At 40.9% G+C, this 18,896-nt stretch overlaps 1 protein-coding gene across 1 annotated transcript in view; it reads right to left on the bottom strand.

Annotated features, from left to right (window-relative positions):
• Positions 1-18,896, bottom strand: part of LOC140203271 (myelin regulatory factor-like protein) — an 84,320-nt gene that overhangs the window by 41,924 nt on the left and 23,500 nt on the right. Inside the window, exons 9-14 of the mRNA XM_072269287.1 lie at positions 17,835-17,945; positions 17,584-17,674; positions 15,696-15,896; positions 15,024-15,132; positions 10,842-10,951; positions 9,532-9,695 (exon numbers count right to left, since the gene is read on the bottom strand). Coding sequence (XP_072125388.1) covers positions 9,532-9,695; positions 10,842-10,951; positions 15,024-15,132; positions 15,696-15,896; positions 17,584-17,674; positions 17,835-17,945 — 786 coding nt within the window. The remainder of the gene's footprint in view (positions 1-9,531; positions 9,696-10,841; positions 10,952-15,023; positions 15,133-15,695; positions 15,897-17,583; positions 17,675-17,834; positions 17,946-18,896) is intronic.

The raw sequence follows: 18,896 nt of genomic DNA, 5'->3' as shown, positions 1-18,896 counted from the left end.
ATTTTCGATAAACAATTGAGAGGTGGAGCTGGATAGAGACAGGGGAAAACCTAGAAACTAAATTTTCAGAGCTAAATGGAAATAAACAGAATGCAAATACCCATGTCAGGATACTGTTCATTGACTACAGCTCAGCATTTAACACCATCGTTCCTACAGTCCTGATCAAAAAGCTGCAGAACCTGGGCCTCTGTACCTCCCTCCGCAATTGGATCCTTGACTTCCTAACCAGAAGACCATAATCTGTGCGGATTAGAAGTTACATCTCCACCTTGCTGACAATCAACACTGGCACACGTCAGGAGTGTGTGCTTAGCCCACTGCTCTACTCTCTCTACGCCTATGACTGTGTGGTCAGACATAGCTCAAACAGCATCTATAAATTTGCAACCATTGTTGGCAGAATTTCAGATGGTGATGAAAGGGCGTACAGGAGCAAGATATACCAGCTGGTTGAGTGGTCTTGCAGCAACAACCTTGCCCTCAACGTCAGCAAGACCAAGAGCTCATTGTGGACTTCAGGAAGGATAAGATGAGGAAACATAAACCAATTCTCATAGAGAGATCAGAATTGGAGTGAGCAAGTTCAAGTTCCTAGGTGTCAGTATCTCTGTGGACCTAACCTGGACAGACACAACATGTTGATGCAGCTTTAAAGAAGACAAGACAGAAGCTATATTTCATTAGAAGTTTGAGGAAATTTGGTTTGCCAATTAAAATATTCTATAGCTGTTCCGTGGACAGCATTCTGACTGGCTGCATCACCATCTGGTATGGGGGGAGCTACTGCACAAGAATGAAGTAAATTGCAGAAACTTGTAAAATTAGTCAGCTCTATCATGGGTAATAGTCTCCATAATATCCAAGAAGTCTTCAAGGAGCGGTGCCTTAGGAAGGCGGCATCCAACATTAAGGACCCCCACCACCCAGGACATGCCCTCTTCGCATTGTTACCTTCAGGAAGGAGGTACAGAATCCTGAAGGCACACAGTCAGCAATTCAGGAACAGCTTCTTCCCCTCTGCCGTCCGACTTCTGAATGGACATTGAACCCGTGAACACCACCTCACTACTTTTTTTTATTTCCGTTATTTTGCACTACTTATGTAACTGTTTGAAAGTAGCTGGTTTTTCTGGTGTGTTTTACAGTTAATTATTGTGTGATAAAAGAAAAAACTTGTTAATGATATCCTTATTCTGAAGAGATTTATTTTAGCTTTAGTCTCCCACAGTATTCAAATGCAAATATTTACTATTTGCTATGGCCTTATTTTAACTTGAGTTCCTTAAGGTCATTATAGCCTGGGGTAGTAGTGGGGACAAGCTCCCACCAACCTATTAAATGCTCCCAATGGCGTGCACCTCAAATAGCCTCTGACAACTCCCGGCCTTCACGTGTGGCTTAGCTACTAAGCCCAGCTGAACCGTTTCTACTGACAGGAGCAAAGGCGGGTTACTGCTGCCTTAAAATCAGTCACTTCAGGCAGGTGGGGCTCATCAGCAATGGTTGGCAGCTCATCTCGGAGAAGGAAAACTCTGATGTCAAAGTTCCACTACACCCACTCATGGGGAAAGCTTTGGGAGTAAACCCTGAGGGAAAAGTCCGGAGCTGGCATCTCTAAGGCAGTCCTACATTGAGTTCAATGCTGACTGGCAACTCCTGTGATGCTGCTGGTACCAAACTGTATGGGTTCATCAGCTGCCTGGAGAGGGGAAGCCTGCCACATGGGCAACAATTTGCTCTCCATATCATACTGCCCAGGCTTGCGTATCTAGACAACTAGGACACAACATCCGTGGTCAACTCTGACCGACGGAGGCCTCAGCTCAGCTCATTTTAACTTAACTATTTAATAGACATATATATACTTAATACAATTCAGTTTTTTCTCTATATTTATTATGTATTGCTGCCATAAAGTTAAAAAATTTTATATTTGCCAGTGATATTAAATCTGATTCTGAATAGGATTTTTTTCTTTGCATAATTTGTCTTCTTTTGCATAAATTATGAAAACAGAATGACTGAATGAATAAAAGGGAAATACACAGGAGAAGTTGTACCTCAAACACTTCCATTACCATCTGATATGGAAATGTGGTATACATCCTATCGAAAGGACAGACAGGTTGGCAGAGGGGGTGGGGTGGCTCTGCTGGTGAGGAATGAAATTCAGGCCCTTGCGAGGGGTGACATAGAATCAGGAGATGTAGAGTCAGTATTGACAGAACTGAGAAATTGTAAGGGCAAAAAGACCCTAATGGGAGTTATCTACAGGCCCCCAAACAGTGGCCTGGATATAGGGTGCAAGTTGAATCAAGAGTTAAAATTGGCATGTCGCAAAGGTAATGCTACAGTTGTTATGGGGGATTTTAACATGCAGGTAGACTGGGAAAATCAGGTTGGTACTGGACCCCAAGAAAGGGAGTTTGTGGAGTGCCTCTGAGTTGGATTCTTAGAGCAGCTTGTGCTGGAACCCACCAGGGAGAAGGCAATTCTGGATTTAGTGTTGTGTAATGAACCAGATTTGATAAGGGAACTTGAGGTAAAGGAGCCATTAGGAGGTAGTAACCATAATATGATAAGTTTTAATCTACAATTTGAGAGGGGGAAGGGAAAATCGGAAGTGTCAGTATTACAGTTGAATAAAAGGGACTTTGGACCCATGAGGGAGGAGCTGGCCAAAGTTGACTGGAAAGATACCCTAGCAGGGATGACAGTGGAACAGCAATGGCAGGTATTTCTGGGAATAATACAGAAGGTGCAGGATCAGTTCATTCCAAAGAGGAAGAAAGATTCTAAGGGGAGTAAGGGGCGACCGTAGCTGACAAGGGAAGTCAAGGACAGTATAAAAATAAAAGAGAAGAAGTATAACATAGCAAAGATGAGCGGGAAGCCAGAGAATTGGGCGACTTTTAAACAGCAACAGAGGATAACTAAAAAGGCAGTATGGTGAGAAAAGATGAGATACGAAGGCAAGCTAGCCAAGAATAGAAAGGAGGATAGTAAAAGCTTCTTTAGGTATGTGAAGAGTAAAAAATTAGTTAAGAACAAAGTTGGGCCCTTGAAGACAGAAACGGGTGAATTTATTATGGGGAAAAAGGAAATGGCAGACGAGCTGAACAGGTACTTTGGATCTGTCTTCACTAGGGAAGACACAAACAATCTCCCAGATGTAACAGTGGCCAGAGGACCTAGGGTAACGGAGGAACTGAAGGAAATTTGCATTAGGCAGAAAATGGTGTTGGATAGACTGATGGGACTGAAGGCTGATAAATCCCCAGGGCCTGATGGTCTGCATCCCAGGGTACTTAAGGAGGTGGCTCTGGAAATCGTGGACACATTGGTAATCATTTTCCAATGTTCTATAGATTCAGGATCAGTTCCTGAGGACTGGAGGTTGGCTAATGTTATCCCACATTTTAAGAAAGGAGGGAGAGAGAAAACAGGGAAATATAGACCAGTTAGCCTGACATCAGTGGTGGGGAAGATGCTGGAGTCAATTATAGAAGATGAAATAGCGGCACATTTGGATAGCAGTAACAGGATCGGTCCAAGTCAGCATGGATTTACGAAGGGGAAATCCTGCTTGACTAATCTGGATTTTTTTGAGGATGTAACCATGAAAATGGACAAGGGAGAGCCAGTGGATGTAATGTACCTGGACTTTCAGAAAGCCTTTGATAAGGTCCCACATAGGAGATTAGTGGGCAAAATTAGAGCACATGGTATTGGGGGTGGGGTATTGACATGGATCGTAAATTGGTTGGCAGACAGGAAACAAAGAGTAGGGATTAACGGGTACCTTTCAGAATGGCAGGCGGTGACTAGTGGGGTACCGCAAGGCTCAGTGCTGGGACCGCAGCTATTTACAATATACATTAATGATTTAGATGAAGGGATTAAAAGTAACATTAGCAAATTTGCAGATGACACAAAGCTAGGTGGCAGTGTGAAATGTGCGGAGGATGTTGAGATAATGCAGGATGACTTGGACAGGTTGGGTGAGTGGGCAGATGCAGTTTAATGTGGATAAATGTGAGGTTATCCACTTTGGTGGCAAGAACAGGAAGGCAGATTACTACTTGAATGGTGTCAAGTTAGGAAAAGGGGAAGTACAATGAGTTCTAGGTGTCCTTGGTCATCAGTCACTGAAAGTAAGCATGCAGGTACAGCAGGCAGTGAAGAAAGCTAATGGCATGTTGGCCTTCATAACAAGGGGAGTTGAGTATAGGAGCAAAGAGGTCCTTCTGCAGTTGTACAGGGCCCTGGTGAGACCACACCTGGAGTATTGTGTGCAGTTTTGGTCTCCAAATTTGAGGAAGGACATTCTTGCTATTGAGGGAGTGCAGCATAGGTTCACGAGAGGTTAATTCCCTGGATGGCGGGATTGTCGTATGTTGAAAGATTGGAGCAACTGGGCTTGTATACACTGGAATTTAGAAGGATGAGGGGGGATCTGATTGAAACATAAGATTATTAAGGGATTGGACAAGCTAGAGGCAGGAAGCATGTTCCCGATGTTGGGGAATCCAGAACCAGAGGCCACAATTTGAGAATAAGGGATAGGCCATTTAGAACGGAGTTGAGGAAAAACTTTTTCACCCAGAGTTGTGGATCTGTGGAATGCTCTGCCTCAGAAGGCAGTGGAGGCCAATTCTCTGGATGCTTTCAAGAAAGAGTTAGATAGAGCTCCTAATGATAGCAGAGTCAAGGGATATGGGGAGAAGGCAGGAACGGGGTACTGATTGTGGATGATCAGCCATGATCACAGTGAATGGCGGTGCTGGCTCGAAGGGCTGAATGGCCTACTCCTGCACCTATTGTCTATTGAAATCAAAGTCAAAGTAAAGTTATTATTAAAGTATGTATTTGTTATCATATACTACCTTGAAATTTATTTTCTTTCAGGCATTTACTTGGAAATAAAGAAATACAACAGCATTTATATAAAAACTACACATAAAGAAAGGCTAACAAACAGCCAATGTGCACAAGAAGACAAATTATGCAAATAGTAAGACAAGTAACACTGAAAACGTAAGTTGTAGATCATTGAAAGTGAGTCTATAGGTTGTGGGATCAGGTCAAAGTTATGGAGAGTGAACGGATCCATGCTGGTTCAGGACCCTGATGGTTGTAGGGTACTAACTGTTCCTGAACCTGGTGGTGTGGGACCCAAGGCTCATTGTGGTGAGTGAAGTAACCCACACTGGTTCAGGACCCTGATAGTTGTAGAGCACTAACTGTTCCTGAACCTGGTGGTGTGGGACCCAACGCTAAAGGAAAATGTGAAAAATCAAAGAAATTGCAGACGCTGGGAATATAAATACACACAGAGAAAATGCTGGAACCCCTCTGCAAGTCAGGTCGCATCTGAGGGAGGAGAATGATACAGGTTAACAAAGGTTCCTCAAACTAAAATGTCCTGAAGAAGGGTCTCGGCGCAAAATGTTGACTGTTTATTCATTTCCACAGATGCTGCCTGGCCTGCTGAGTTCCTCCAGCATTCTGTGTGTGTCGCTCTGGATTTCCAGCATCTGTAGAAACTCCTGTGTTTAACATTGAACCTGTTTTCCTTCCCACAAATGCCGCCTGACCTGCAGAATATTTGCAGCATTTTCTGATTTAGAAATACACGCAGTAACCATTCGAGATGTTAAGATATTACAGATTGAGTTCCCTTCTGGTGGAATATCTACTGTAAAAAAAATAATTTCAACTTGCATCAGAATGAAAAGTCTGCAGCAGAACCTTGTGTTCTTGTGACAAGCGTGTGCTACTTTGACCAACAGCTGATATTTCTGCAGTAAGGTTCTCCTGATTCAAACTGATTCTAGAGTTCAGCAGAGGGAAACCAGAGGTCAATGAGTCAGTCCTCATTGGAGGATCAGAGTTGGGGAGGGTTAATAACTTTAAATTCCTGGATGTTACTATTTCAGAGGATTAGTGATAACATTTCCTCCTCGCTGACAATCAACACTGGTGCACCTCAGGGGTGTGTGCTTAGCCCACTGCGCTACTCTCTGAATACCCATGACTGTGTGGCTAGGCGTAGCTCAAATACCATTTATAAATTTGTTGATGATACAACCATTGCTGGTAGAATCTCAGGTGGTGACGAGAGGGCATGCAGGAGTAAGATATGTCAACTAGTGAAGTGATGCCACAGCAACAACCTGGCACTCAACATCAGTAAGACAAAAGAGCTGATTGTGGACTTCAGGAAGGGTAAGATGAAGGAACATATACCAATTCTCATAGAGGGATCAGAAGTGGAGAGAGGGAGGAGCTTCAAGTTCCTCAGTGTCAAGATCTATGAGGATCTAACCTGGTCCCAACATGTCAATGTAGTCATAAAGAAGGCAAGACAGCAGCTATACTTTATTAGGAGTTTGCAGAGATTTGGCATGTTGCCAAATACACTCAAAAACTTCTATAGTTGTACTGTGGAGAACATTCTGACAGGCTGCATCACTGTCTGGTATGGAGGGGCTACTACACAGGACTGAAAGAAGCTGCAGAAAATTGTAAATCTAGTCAACTCCATCTTGGGCACTAGCCTACAAAGTACCCAGGACATCTTCAAGGAGCGGTGTCTCAGAAAGGCAGCGTCTATTCTTAAGGACCTCCAACACCCAGGGCATGTCCTTTTCTCACTGTTACTAACAGGTAGGAGATACAGAAGCCTGAAGGAACACACTCAGTGATTCAGAAACAGCTTCTTCCCCTCTGCCATCCGATTCCTAAATGGACTTTGAAGCTTTGGACACTGCATCACTTTTTTAGTATATGGTATCAAAAAAAAAATCCATTCAATATACATAATTGATTTACTTGTTTATCTATTGTGTTTTATTTTATGTATTATTATTATTTTTCTCTCTCTGCTAGATTATGTATTGCATTGAACTGCTGCTGCTAAGTTAACAAATTTCACGTCACATGCTGGTGATAATAAACCTGATTCTGATTCTGTCCTGGTCCCAGCACATAAGTGGAATTGCAAAGAAAGCTACTTCCTTAGGAGTCTGTGGCGATTTGGCATGACTTCTAAAACTTTGACAAAATTCTATGGATGTGTAGTGGAGAGTGATCGACTGGCTGCGTCAAGGCCTGGCTTGGAAACACCAATGCCTTGGATGGAAAATCCTATAAAAGGTAGTGAATTCAGTCCAGTAAATCATGGGTAAAGGCCCTCTAACCATTGATCCTTCTAACCACATCTACATGAAATGCTTTCGTAGGAATGTAGCATCTGTCATCGGATATCCCCACTACCCAGGCCATTTTTTTTTCCCACTGCTGCCATCAGGTACAAGATACAAGAGCCTCAGGACTCGCACCACCAGGTTAAGAATCAACTATCAGGCTCTTGAATAGAAGGGGATAACTACACTCACTTTTCCCATAATTGAAATGTTCCCACAGCCAATGATCTCACTTTAAGGACTCTACCTTGTTATCTCATGCTCTCATTAATTAATGCTATTGATTTATATTTGCATTTGCACAGTTTGTTGTCTTCTGCACTCTGGTTGATCTTTGATTGATCCTGTTATAGTTACTATTCGGTAGATTTGCTGAGTATGGCCACAGGAAAATGAATCTTAGGGTGCTATGTGATGACATACATGTATTTTGATAATAAATTTACTTTGAACTTCTGATGATATTTAAGGAAGAGAGGTTTATAAATCACATATTGAAATTTATAGAATGTTTACTGCTTCTCCTTAACAAAACTGAAGCTACACTGTTCTAGACAAAATGAGGCAGAAATGAAGCTATATTAATAAAAATACATACTATTAGTGCAATTAAAATATAAAGAATAAATCATAAAGAATGCACCTAATTTTAGTTAATTGCAGATTTTCATGAAACAATATTCTTTTATAGTTAGGTTATTGCAAAAATTGTTCCCCTTCGTACCTTGTGACGCATTGGGTGGCAACCTTAGCATTCTTTTGTCTGTTTTTTATGAGGCAGAGTTGCTAGTTCAAAGCTCAACCCAGCACGGATGGAAAGCGTGCAAGGAACTGGCTGGAACTTATGATTATTCAAAAAATCTTTAACACAGTTCCTTCTTCAAAACTGCTGTTTCTTTCACCGTCCTTTCTTTCTTGAATTTTGGACTAACATTCATACTGACATTAAAAGCTTTCCTTTTTTTTTATCCTGCAGGCTTCCTTTTAGTGAAAAGTTATTTTATTCTATTTTATTGAGAGACAGCATGGAATAGGCCCTTCTAGCCCTTCATACTGCACCATCCAGTAAACCCCCAATTTAATCCTAGCCAAATCACAGAATAATTTATAATGACCAATTAACCTACCAACCAGTATGTCTTCGGTCTATGGGAGGAAATCAAAGCACCCAAAGTCACTGGGAGAAAATACTACACCTTGCAGGTAGCGGCCAAAATTGAACCAGGGTCGCTGTACTGTAAAGCATTTTGCTAACAACTATGCCACTGGTTACTGGTTAATCTGTTCCATACTTTATATTATTTCCACTGAGGCAAGGGGAGAAAAAAACCAGAGGGCATGGGTTAAGGGTGAGGGGGGAAAAGTTTAAAGGGAATATTGGGGGGGGGGCTTCTTCACACAAAGAGTGGTGGGAGTGTGGAATGAGCTGCCAGACGAGGTGGTAAATGCAGGTTCTTTTTTAGCATTTAAGAGTAAATTGGATAGATACATGGATGGGAGGTGTATGGAGGGATATGGTCCGTGTGCAGGTCAATGGGACTAGGCAGAAAATGGTTCGGCACAGCCAAGAAGGGCCAAAAGGCCTGTTTCTGTGCTATAGTTTTTCTATGGTTTCTATTCTTTTCTATTTAATTTATGCACTTTAGCTTGTTATTTACGCATGATACATCTGTAGATTTTATCCTTACCTTCATAAACTATCATGTGTTATGTGCTTTACATCCTGGTTCAGAGAAATGTTGTCTCGTTTCTAGATACATTATATGGTTATATACTATATGTTTATAGTTAAATGACAGTAAACTTGACTTGGACTTGGACTACCATGTCAGATAGCAGTGATGATACAGTGATAATATTTCCACTTCAGCTACAACTTGCTTGATTTGAATCAATAAATCAAGCCTACCCCTCACCCAGGCCATGCTCTCTCCTCGCTGCTGCCATCAGGTAGAAGGTAAAAGAGTCTCAGGACTCTCACCACCAGGTTCAGTAACAGTTACTACCCCGCAACCATCAGGTTCTAGAACAGAAGGGAATAGCTACACTCATTTAAGGACTCTTATCTTATTTCATGCTCATTATTTATTGCTATTTACTTATCATCTGCATTTGCATAGTTTGTTTACAGTTACTGCTCTATCGATTTGTTGAGTATGCCCGCAGAAAATGAATCTCAGGGTTGTATGCGGTGACACGTATGTACTCTGATAATAGCTCTTGCACTGAACTTTGAACTTTAAAATGTCCATTTAGTGTCAGATTAGTGCAGCTCTAGTTCTAAAGAAGTTCATTAACAGATGATATAAATTATATAAACCTGCTCCTATATTTCTCTGTCATTGTGGAGTTCATGGTCCCATTCTTCTTCAATCTGGCAAGATTCTTATTCCAGATTTCCAATTCTTGAATTCTTTTTTCCAAATTGTCAGTCAACTTGCACAACTCCTTCACGGCACCAACATTCTCCATGAAGATTTGATCCTGCAGAATGGAAACACGATTTCAGTAACAGAACTACAAATCCAGGTTTCTTTATAGAAAATTATTCATCTCCTAGAATGTTATTAGAATTACTAACTATCAATTACAACTGTTGTAAAATCAAGTATTCTTTCTATTGGTACATCCAAAGGCGAAATAAGCTTGTTGGGTTTGCTGTGACTAGAAGCCACAGTTCCCCAAGGATGTACCTTCTCAGGCATTGAGGTCAAGTGCATGGCTTGAAAAACCCGGCCGGTGGCGTAGCATGGCATCAGCACCGGACTTCGAGGCGAACGGTCCCAAGTTCAAAGCTGGCCGGCCCCCCTTGCGCGCTTTCCATCTGCGTTGGGTTCAGCATCAAGCCAGAAACTCCGCCCCGTAAAAAACAGTCAAATGCTACGGAAATGGCAAGAAATGCTGCCCTACGCACCACAAGGTGTGAAAACAACAACTACTTCAATAATATCTGTAATTTGGGAGCTGATAGCATTACAGCAAGATCATAAAATCATCTTATACTGAGAAGAATGTACCTTCAAACAGAATGAATGCAGAAAAGGAAATCGGTACAGCAGATTCCTGAGGGGAAGTTCAGATAAACAAATTCGATGCCGAGGAGGGAGATAACTAAATGTCTCCATTAAAAACACAGGAAGAGCAAATGGCTCAAACACCAGCTCCCCATTCTTCTGCCATGACACTAATGTTCAAATAAATGTAAAGGGGAAGTTGCTGCAAAAATCAAACATGAAACCAGGACTGAAAGTTGAAAATATCATTTGTCTGTACAGGAAATGGCCAAACACTTAACACCTGCACAGCAAATACTTAAAATATAGAGATGTGGATTAAGATGTGAAAGGCCACAACAAAACAGCTTCATTTATTCTTTACAATGTATGTTCAAATAATGAGCTGGGAATATCAGCTTGTATTGCAATGGGAATCTGATGCCCTGGTTCGTCTTGCCACACATCCTTTTCTGAGATCTTTTTCTAAGATCGCTCTGAACTATTTTGCTGGTTTTAAATTAATTAAACACCAAGAGAAACTTGATTTAAATACGAGCATTTGCAACATTAGATAAGGTGTAATTTTAAATTACGAAACAGTAATTAGAATATGAGAAATTATAAATTCCATTACTTTATCAACCATAAGGAAATTCTCGATTTTATCGCCATTGGTATAGGTCACATCCCCAACCTCCTTTACAGCTGCTGGCAGGATGTCTTTCACTTCTTGTGCTATCATGCCTGCATGAAACGAAAAGGTATCTGTTAAGTTTTGTACTTCAAAATGATAAACTAATTCAAAGGAGGATATGGGAGTCCGAAAATGTGGGTCTAAATTTGAGTTCACTTTAAGCAAGGCATCCACGTGCTACATGACACATATATACACACACACACATATATATATATATATATATATATATATATATACATACATACACATATATACATACACATACACATATATACATACACATACATACACACACACACACACATACATACACACACACAAAAATACTCAAATATAAATAAAATCTTAAATACACTACACTGCCCATCATAATTGTGGGTATAATGTTAAACATAGCAAAATGTAAATGTTAGCAGTATTAATTTTTAACCATTATAAAATGTAATACATTTTGAAAAGACAATTTAAATATTTCCAAAGGTTTTTAAGCTAATACTGATTCAGCTATTTGGTAGTCAGTATCCAGAAGTTGTAGGTTGGCCACTGAAATTAACTGTTCATGTTCATCAGCATTCCCAAAGGTCACACAAGTAATCAGGAAACCTTGAATTTCCTGGGAGATTCATACCACCAGTCTGCCAACAAAGCAGCTGAGCTAGGAAATCTGAGTCTGTACCAGATTCAATTACTGTACTCCAGTCATCACTATGGAGAGAATCTGCTCTGACAGAAATGGCAAAATTCCAGTATAAAATTTTGAATATTCTGTATTAATTGATGTAACTGACACGAGTGACATAACTGACAGATGAGGGAGGCCACTCTCAGGGTGGAGGAGCAACACGTTATTTCTCCTTCCAGTAAAAATAAATTTCCCCCCTCCCCCCCCATTCTTCTAAATCCCACTCTGGCCTCTTACCTCTTCTTACCTGCCTATCACCTCCTCCTGGGACCCCTCCTCCTTCCCTTTCTCTTATGTTCCATTTTTCTCACCTTTCAGATTCCTCCTCCTCCCGCCCTTTACCTTTCCCACTCAACTGACTTCACCAATCACCTTCCAGCTAGCCTCCTTCCCCTCCCCCTGCTTTATTGTTCTAGTGTCTACCCCCTTCCTTTCCAATCCTGAAGGAGAGTCTCAGCCCGAAACATTGACTATTCTTTTCAATAGATACTGTCTGACCTGCTGAGCTCTTGCAGATTTTGTGTGTCACTCTAGATTTCTAGCATCCGCAGACTCTCTCGTGTTTATAACTGACATGTTTAAATTTACCCTGAATCTGTGAACTGCTTTAAGTAATTTTAAGATTTACAGATTTATAAATTCATTTTTAAGTATTTTGTGTGTCTTCTTTTGCACATTGGTTGCTTTCAATGATTCTATTGTATTTCTTTTTTCTACTGTGAATGCCTGCAAGAAAATGTATCTCATAATACATGGTGACATACTGTTTACAGTATGTACTCAGAAATTTGAAGTATTTTCTTGAGCTGTGGTTACTTTTTTAAATACTGGAACAATTTTTCTATAGAATTGATGCAGTTTTGGATAGGTGTGATTGACAGAGGCATTTACACGCAATTTAAATGCTCAGAGGCACAGCTCATCAAAACTGCAGAAAGCATTGAACAGGAAACAATTTTGGGGACTAAGCTTACGACGCAGAGGACAGCTGATATGGGAAACTCTGAATGGCTCCTACAGGTTTGGGGTTTTGGAAGAATACAGTGTTTAATCTAGGTGTCTGACCTACTGGGAGAAGTGGCCTGAGTGAGGTGCTTACCCCATGCTGGGGCATCCCAGGGAATACAAGTTGTATTCCATCAGAGCACATGACAAAACTGTGCGGTGATAGAACCACGTTCCTCTGCACAATCAAACACAACACAACGACCAACACTGAACTTCCATTTATACAAATACAGCATATTAAACGTGTCAACAATACCAGGAAACAAGAACAGAATTTGTCCTTGTGAGCTGACATGATTTATGCATCCCTGCACCTGCTCTTGGTGGCCACTTGGTTTACTGCCTCTTGTACCTAATAAAGTGGCCACTGAGTGTGTGTTCATGGTCTTCTGCTGCTGTAGCCCATCCATTTCAAAGTTTGATGTATTGTACATTCAGAGAAGCTCTTCTACTACCACTGTTGTAACGTGTGGTTATTTGGATTACTGTCACCTTCCTGATGACTTGAACCAGTCTGCCCATTGTCCTCTGACCTCTCTCATTAACAAGGCATTTTACCGCCCACAGAACTGCCACTCACTGGATGTTTCTGTTGTTTTTTCACACCATTCCCGATAAACTCCAGAGAACGTTGTGAGCAGTTCCTGAGATTCTCAAATCACCCTGTCTGGCACCAACAATCATTCCCACATCAAAGTCACTTAGATCACATTTCTTCCCCATTCTGATGTCCCATCAGAACAACAAGTAAATCTCTTGACTGTGTCTGCATGTTTTTATGCATTGCATTGCTGCCACGTGATTGGCTGATTAGCATCAGTGAGCAGGTGTACAGGTGTACTTGGTAAAGTGGCCACCGAGTGCATGCTATTCAATGTGCTTGAAGGTTTCACATTTGTTTACCCTCTGGGTAAAGAACTTACTCATGAATTTCTTTGTTTAATCAACAACTAAATGTGAGAGCTTTTGTTTTGGACACGTGAGTGAAAGCATGAATATTTATCAGGAGACATCACAGCACTGCAATACAATGTGTTGGAGCGAATGATGGGTGGTGAAAGTCTGCAAAGAGAACAAACCTCATGCTGCTGATGTATGGACAGACTATGGTACGTATTGACTAGAATAGAAACAGCTTTCTTCTTCCCTACCATTTGTTAATAGTATCTGACTTCCAGTATCCCACACTTTTTCCATGAGGTTGAAAAGAATCAGCATTAAACTTAACAAAACAGGTGTTACCATTCCACTCAACAACACACACAGTAAAAGTCAGATATATTAAAGAAAACACAGAACAATACAGCCTAGGACAGGCCTTCAGCCCACAATGTTGTGCCAAAACAGCTAAAAAGTAAATCAAAAATCCCCAAAAATGAATTGTTCCTACCTACACAATGTCCATGACCAAAAACGAATCTTCCTCATATTCATGTGCCCATCTAAACGTCTCTTAAAGACTTCTAATGTACTTGCCTCTACCACCATACCAGGCACCACCACTCTCTGAGTAAAACCTGCCCCTTTCATCTTCAAGGCACGCTCCCTGATATAACAGTTGAAAAATAGTAAGCTATGCAGGGGAAAAGTTCGACAAACGGTTATCCATCAATCCAGCTGGGAAGGAATATTAGCAATATCACATAATCAAACAACTAATGATAGTAATTATTCAAAATTAAAACTTCTGTTGAAGAAAAGCTAAAAGATCATCTAAAACAAGAATATGACACACACAGGAACAAGACGAAGCTATTCAGCAACTCTTTTCTGTTCTAATGTTAATAATGGGTTTAATCAACACAAGATGAAATATTCTATTTAAATACTCTTGAATCTGCATGAAAGAATGCGGCAATAAAGTTACAAATGCATTTTTCAAATCTATTCTTCCTAATATTTTAAGGCTGTCTCACATCACAGCACTTCCACTTTCTCTTACACTCGCTGGATACAAAAAAAAATCACCAGTAGCACCATCAAAGCAAATTAACATTTTTGCAAATGTATGTGAGTAGCATCATTGAATCCTCCATAGGGTTTGGAGGCTTGTGTGCCTCAGTGATCTGGAGAGCGATGTTGGCTGGAGTCAGGGCTTTATGCTTTGGCTCTTGTAGGGTTCCCCATGCCAAACAGGTCAAAGGGCTGAGGACAGACAAAGAGTGGTCCACACCAGTCTTCCAGGTTAGGGCTAACAAAACTGTTATGGAAACAGAAATCAAGAGTCCTTCTACATCTGACTGCGATGGTATTCCTGAGTCTCCACCTGGGACTAGTATGACGGGCAGTAGTAAAAACAGAGAGGAAGCTACTGACATGAAGCACTGTCAGAGATGGTGGATCTTCATTACTGTCCTAAGCAACAGCGGCTTAACCGGTAGACAAGGCGAAAAGTATAATTGAATTTAAGAAAATTTGACTTGCATTACCAGTTCCGTGTACGCGATCAACACCCATTTTTAATGCAAAGTCGGGCTTATAGTCATATTCGACAAGCCTCATTTGTGCAATCCGCTTTAGTTGTTCCGTGGTGTCAACCTGCAGGAGAAACAAAACTTTCCATATATCCATTGGAATTGATACATGCAGGGTAATTAAATCGCCTTGCATAATTCTAATTGCAAAACCACAGATGCTGGAATCCTCTAATGGCCCAGGTCAATGAATGGCACAGCGGTAGATTGAACTGAACTGAGCTAAACTGAATATGTCTGGACTCCTTCGATGACTTTGTGGGTTGGTGTTTTATGTTCTGTGTTTTTTGTCTGTTTTTTTTGCAATTGCGCGATTTGTTTTTGTGGGGTTGGGGGTGGGGGTGGTTGATGTTTTACTTTAAAATGGTTCCAAGGTGTTTCTTTGTTTCATGGCTGTCTGTGATGAAGACGAATCTCAGGGTTGTATATTGCACATATAATTTGATAATAAATGTATTTTCTTCGAATCTTTGTAATAGAACATTCTGAGAATAATATGCAGTCAGACAGTTCTGTCAATCTTTCTCTTGGTCATCGGTTATTGACCTGAAACATAAGGCACAGTTCCTTCTCACAAATGGTGCGTGACCTGTTGTGTTTTGGTTTTATTTCATGTACCAAAAATACCTCGTGTATATTCTCTTTTGCTCGTTGGTCAGACGGATGCATTATTGTCCCCATGACTTGTACGTTTCCGCACACGACCAACGCCTCATCCGGAGTATCGGTGTTAATTCCCACTTGGCCATGGCAAACAATGGTGTTGGGGGAATGACCCTGTTGCCACGTTGCCTCGTGGTCGTGCTCAAACTGGCTCGGATTTGAAGCCTGAGAAAAAGTAAAGCTGTCAAGTTTACTCTGTCCTTTTATCAGGTACTTTTTGATACATTGTGCAAATTTTTGAGGATCACTAACCCCTTATTAAGCATCAGTAAATGTCAACAAGGATCCCCACCACCCAGGACGTGCCCTGTTCTCATTGCTACAATTAGGAAGGAGGTACAGGAGCCTGAAGGCACGCACTCAATGATTCAGGAACAGATTCTTCCCCTCTGCCATCTGATTTCCGAATAGGCATTGAACCCATGAACACCACCTCACTTATATTTCTCTTTTTGCATTACTTATTTAATTGGTCATTGTAACTTGTCCCATGATTAGGCTAGGATTAAATCAGGGGATTGCTGGGCGGCACAGCTTGAGGGACCAGAAGGGCCTATTCCCTTCTGTACCTCAATAAATAAACAACAAAAGTACATGAAATAGAAAAGACAATGTATACAACTGGGGTGGCGAGGTGGAGCTACATCGCTACCAAAGAAGGTAAGATACTCCCTCCTTCCACTAGCCTGCAGATCACCCTTGGGTGAGGTATAGCACCTACTTAGCCCCCCCCCCCCCACAATCAGGGTCACATGAAGCCATGGGAGCAGGTGATGCATATCACAAGTCCTGGTTATGCGACCACTGACACCAGGCAGACAATCTCTGAGGAGTATTGGTAATGGCTGGTGGTCACCCATCTTGTAAAGACAGTACCCAGATGAAGGTAATGGCAAACCACTTCTGTAGAAAAGTTTGCCAAGAACAATCATGGTTATGGAGATACTGTGATCACCACATCATACAACATGGCACATAATGATGATGATGAATGTGTACAATAATGATTTCCTTCCCCTTTACTAAAATGAGATATTAAAAGCATATTTATTTATTACAAAAAGGAGTTAAGTAAATTAAGTCTGTGTTGATCTGCTGTACAGGCAGAGAGCAATGCAGTAATCTCTTTTGTCAGCACAGTGGTGTGCTGGTTAGCACAACACTTTACAGTACAGGTAACGCAGGTTCAATTCCTGCCACTGCCTGTAAGGAATCTGTACGTTCTCCCAGGACCAAGTGGGTTTCCTCGGGCTTCTCTGGTTTCCTCCCACAGTCCGAAGACATACTGGTTAGCAGGTTCATTTGTCATTGTAAATTGTCCCTTGATTGGTCTTGGATAAAATCAGCAATTGCTGGGTGGCGAGGCTCGAAGGGCCAGAGGGGCTTATTCCACCCTATATCTCAATAAATAAAGCTTTGCCTGTGCAGCACTCATTATGCAATATACTGAAATGATGAAAAAGCCAGAACGTGTTATATTCTACTCAAATTCTGATAGACCTAGATGGTGGCCTCTCTGGGGGCTTTGCTACTGTTTACGTGAAGATGGTGGGGGGGGGGTGGCTGATACCTCCTTCAGAAATAAGTGGAGGGAGGGTTGATGCTTTGCTGCTGCTTGTGCGTCAGAGGGGGAGGGGGGCTTTGGGGGTTCTAATGTTTTTCTGTCATTCAAACTTCGGGGTTTTCTTCAGTTTTGTGGATGTCTGTGAAGAATAAGAATTTCAGGTTGTAAACTGTATACATTCTCTGACGTTAAATGGAACCATTGATACATTCTGTGCTGGTTTCTTTGAAGCTGCATATTTATTAACACTAAGGATTCTTGGATGAACTTGAGTTACAAAATATTTACCCGCACAATTATCTGTTCCGATGAATGAGCAGTTAATAGATAACTCTGGTTTTGACTGAGAGCATACAGACCAACCACAAGCATGAAATATCTGTAAAAGGAGAAAGTTCAATTATGGCAAAGTCTGTTTCCCTTTTAGTAATTATCCATAGATTATTGTGACGTGTTATGAGTGAATAAATTTTCAATTACATACAACTATAGAAAGAAAAGCATCTCTATAATTGTATTTTATTTCAATCACATTCTACCTCTGATCTGGATTAGGTTTCCCCTTCTTTCTCATGTTGTTTACAGTTGTTTTACCAAAATGTAGTCTTCCTAAGGTGATTTTTGTTGTTTGGTCTCCTGGCAAATCAACCCTGTAAAATTAAATACATTGAAATCACTCTAAGCTATTTTTTCCGGACAAGTACAGTATGTTGAAATCACTTCAAATTCCAGGTTGGAAGAATGCGGAGAATTGACAGGTGTTTACTCAAGTGTGACTCTCATCATAGTTTGTTGATTGTCAGCTGCAGTATCAGTTCTAGACAGAGATTGCCACTTTATACAACAAGCACCTGAATGCTCAGTTAATTTTTGAATATAAGCTGAAGAGAGTTGTAAAATTAGTCAGCTCCATGGGTACTGGCCTCTTTAATATCCAGGACATCTTCAAGGAGCAGTGCCTCAAAAAGGCAGTGTCTATTATTAAGGACCCCCATCACCCAGGACATGCCCTCTTCTCATTGTTACCATCAGGGAGGGGGTACAGAAGCCTGAAGGCGCACACTCAATGATTCAGGAACAGCTTCTTCCCCTCTGCTAACCAATTTCTGAACGGACATTGAACCCATGAATACTACCTCACTACTTTTTTAATTTCTGTTTTTGCATTCCTTATTTAATTTAACTATTTAATATACAAATATACTTCATGTTTTTTCTATTTTTATCATGTATTGCATTGTACTGCTGTGCAAAGTTAACAAATTTCACAACACATGCAGGTGATATTAAATCTGATTCTGAATTGAATTGACTTTATTACTTACATCCTTAATATACTGTACATGAGGAGTAAAAATCTTTATGCTATATCTCCGTCTAAATGTGCAATTTATAATAAATAGTCTGTACCACAGGGTAGTCAATATAACGTAGAAATACAGTTGTGTCAGCATGTTATTCTAAATGCATATCTGAGAGAGGGAATCTTAACCCATTTTAAGAAGAAAGGTGTTAATGCTACTGACACAAAGACTCATTTCAATATGCGTTCAGCGGCGTCTACCAGCCTCTCATTCACTGCTACTGGAGGAAGGTGCCTG

Source organism: Mobula birostris, chromosome 9, assembly GCF_030028105.1.
Source record: "Mobula birostris isolate sMobBir1 chromosome 9, sMobBir1.hap1, whole genome shotgun sequence".
Taxonomy (NCBI): Eukaryota; Metazoa; Chordata; class Chondrichthyes; order Myliobatiformes; family Myliobatidae; genus Mobula; species Mobula birostris.
This window is presented reverse-complemented; position numbering and strand designations above follow the sequence as displayed.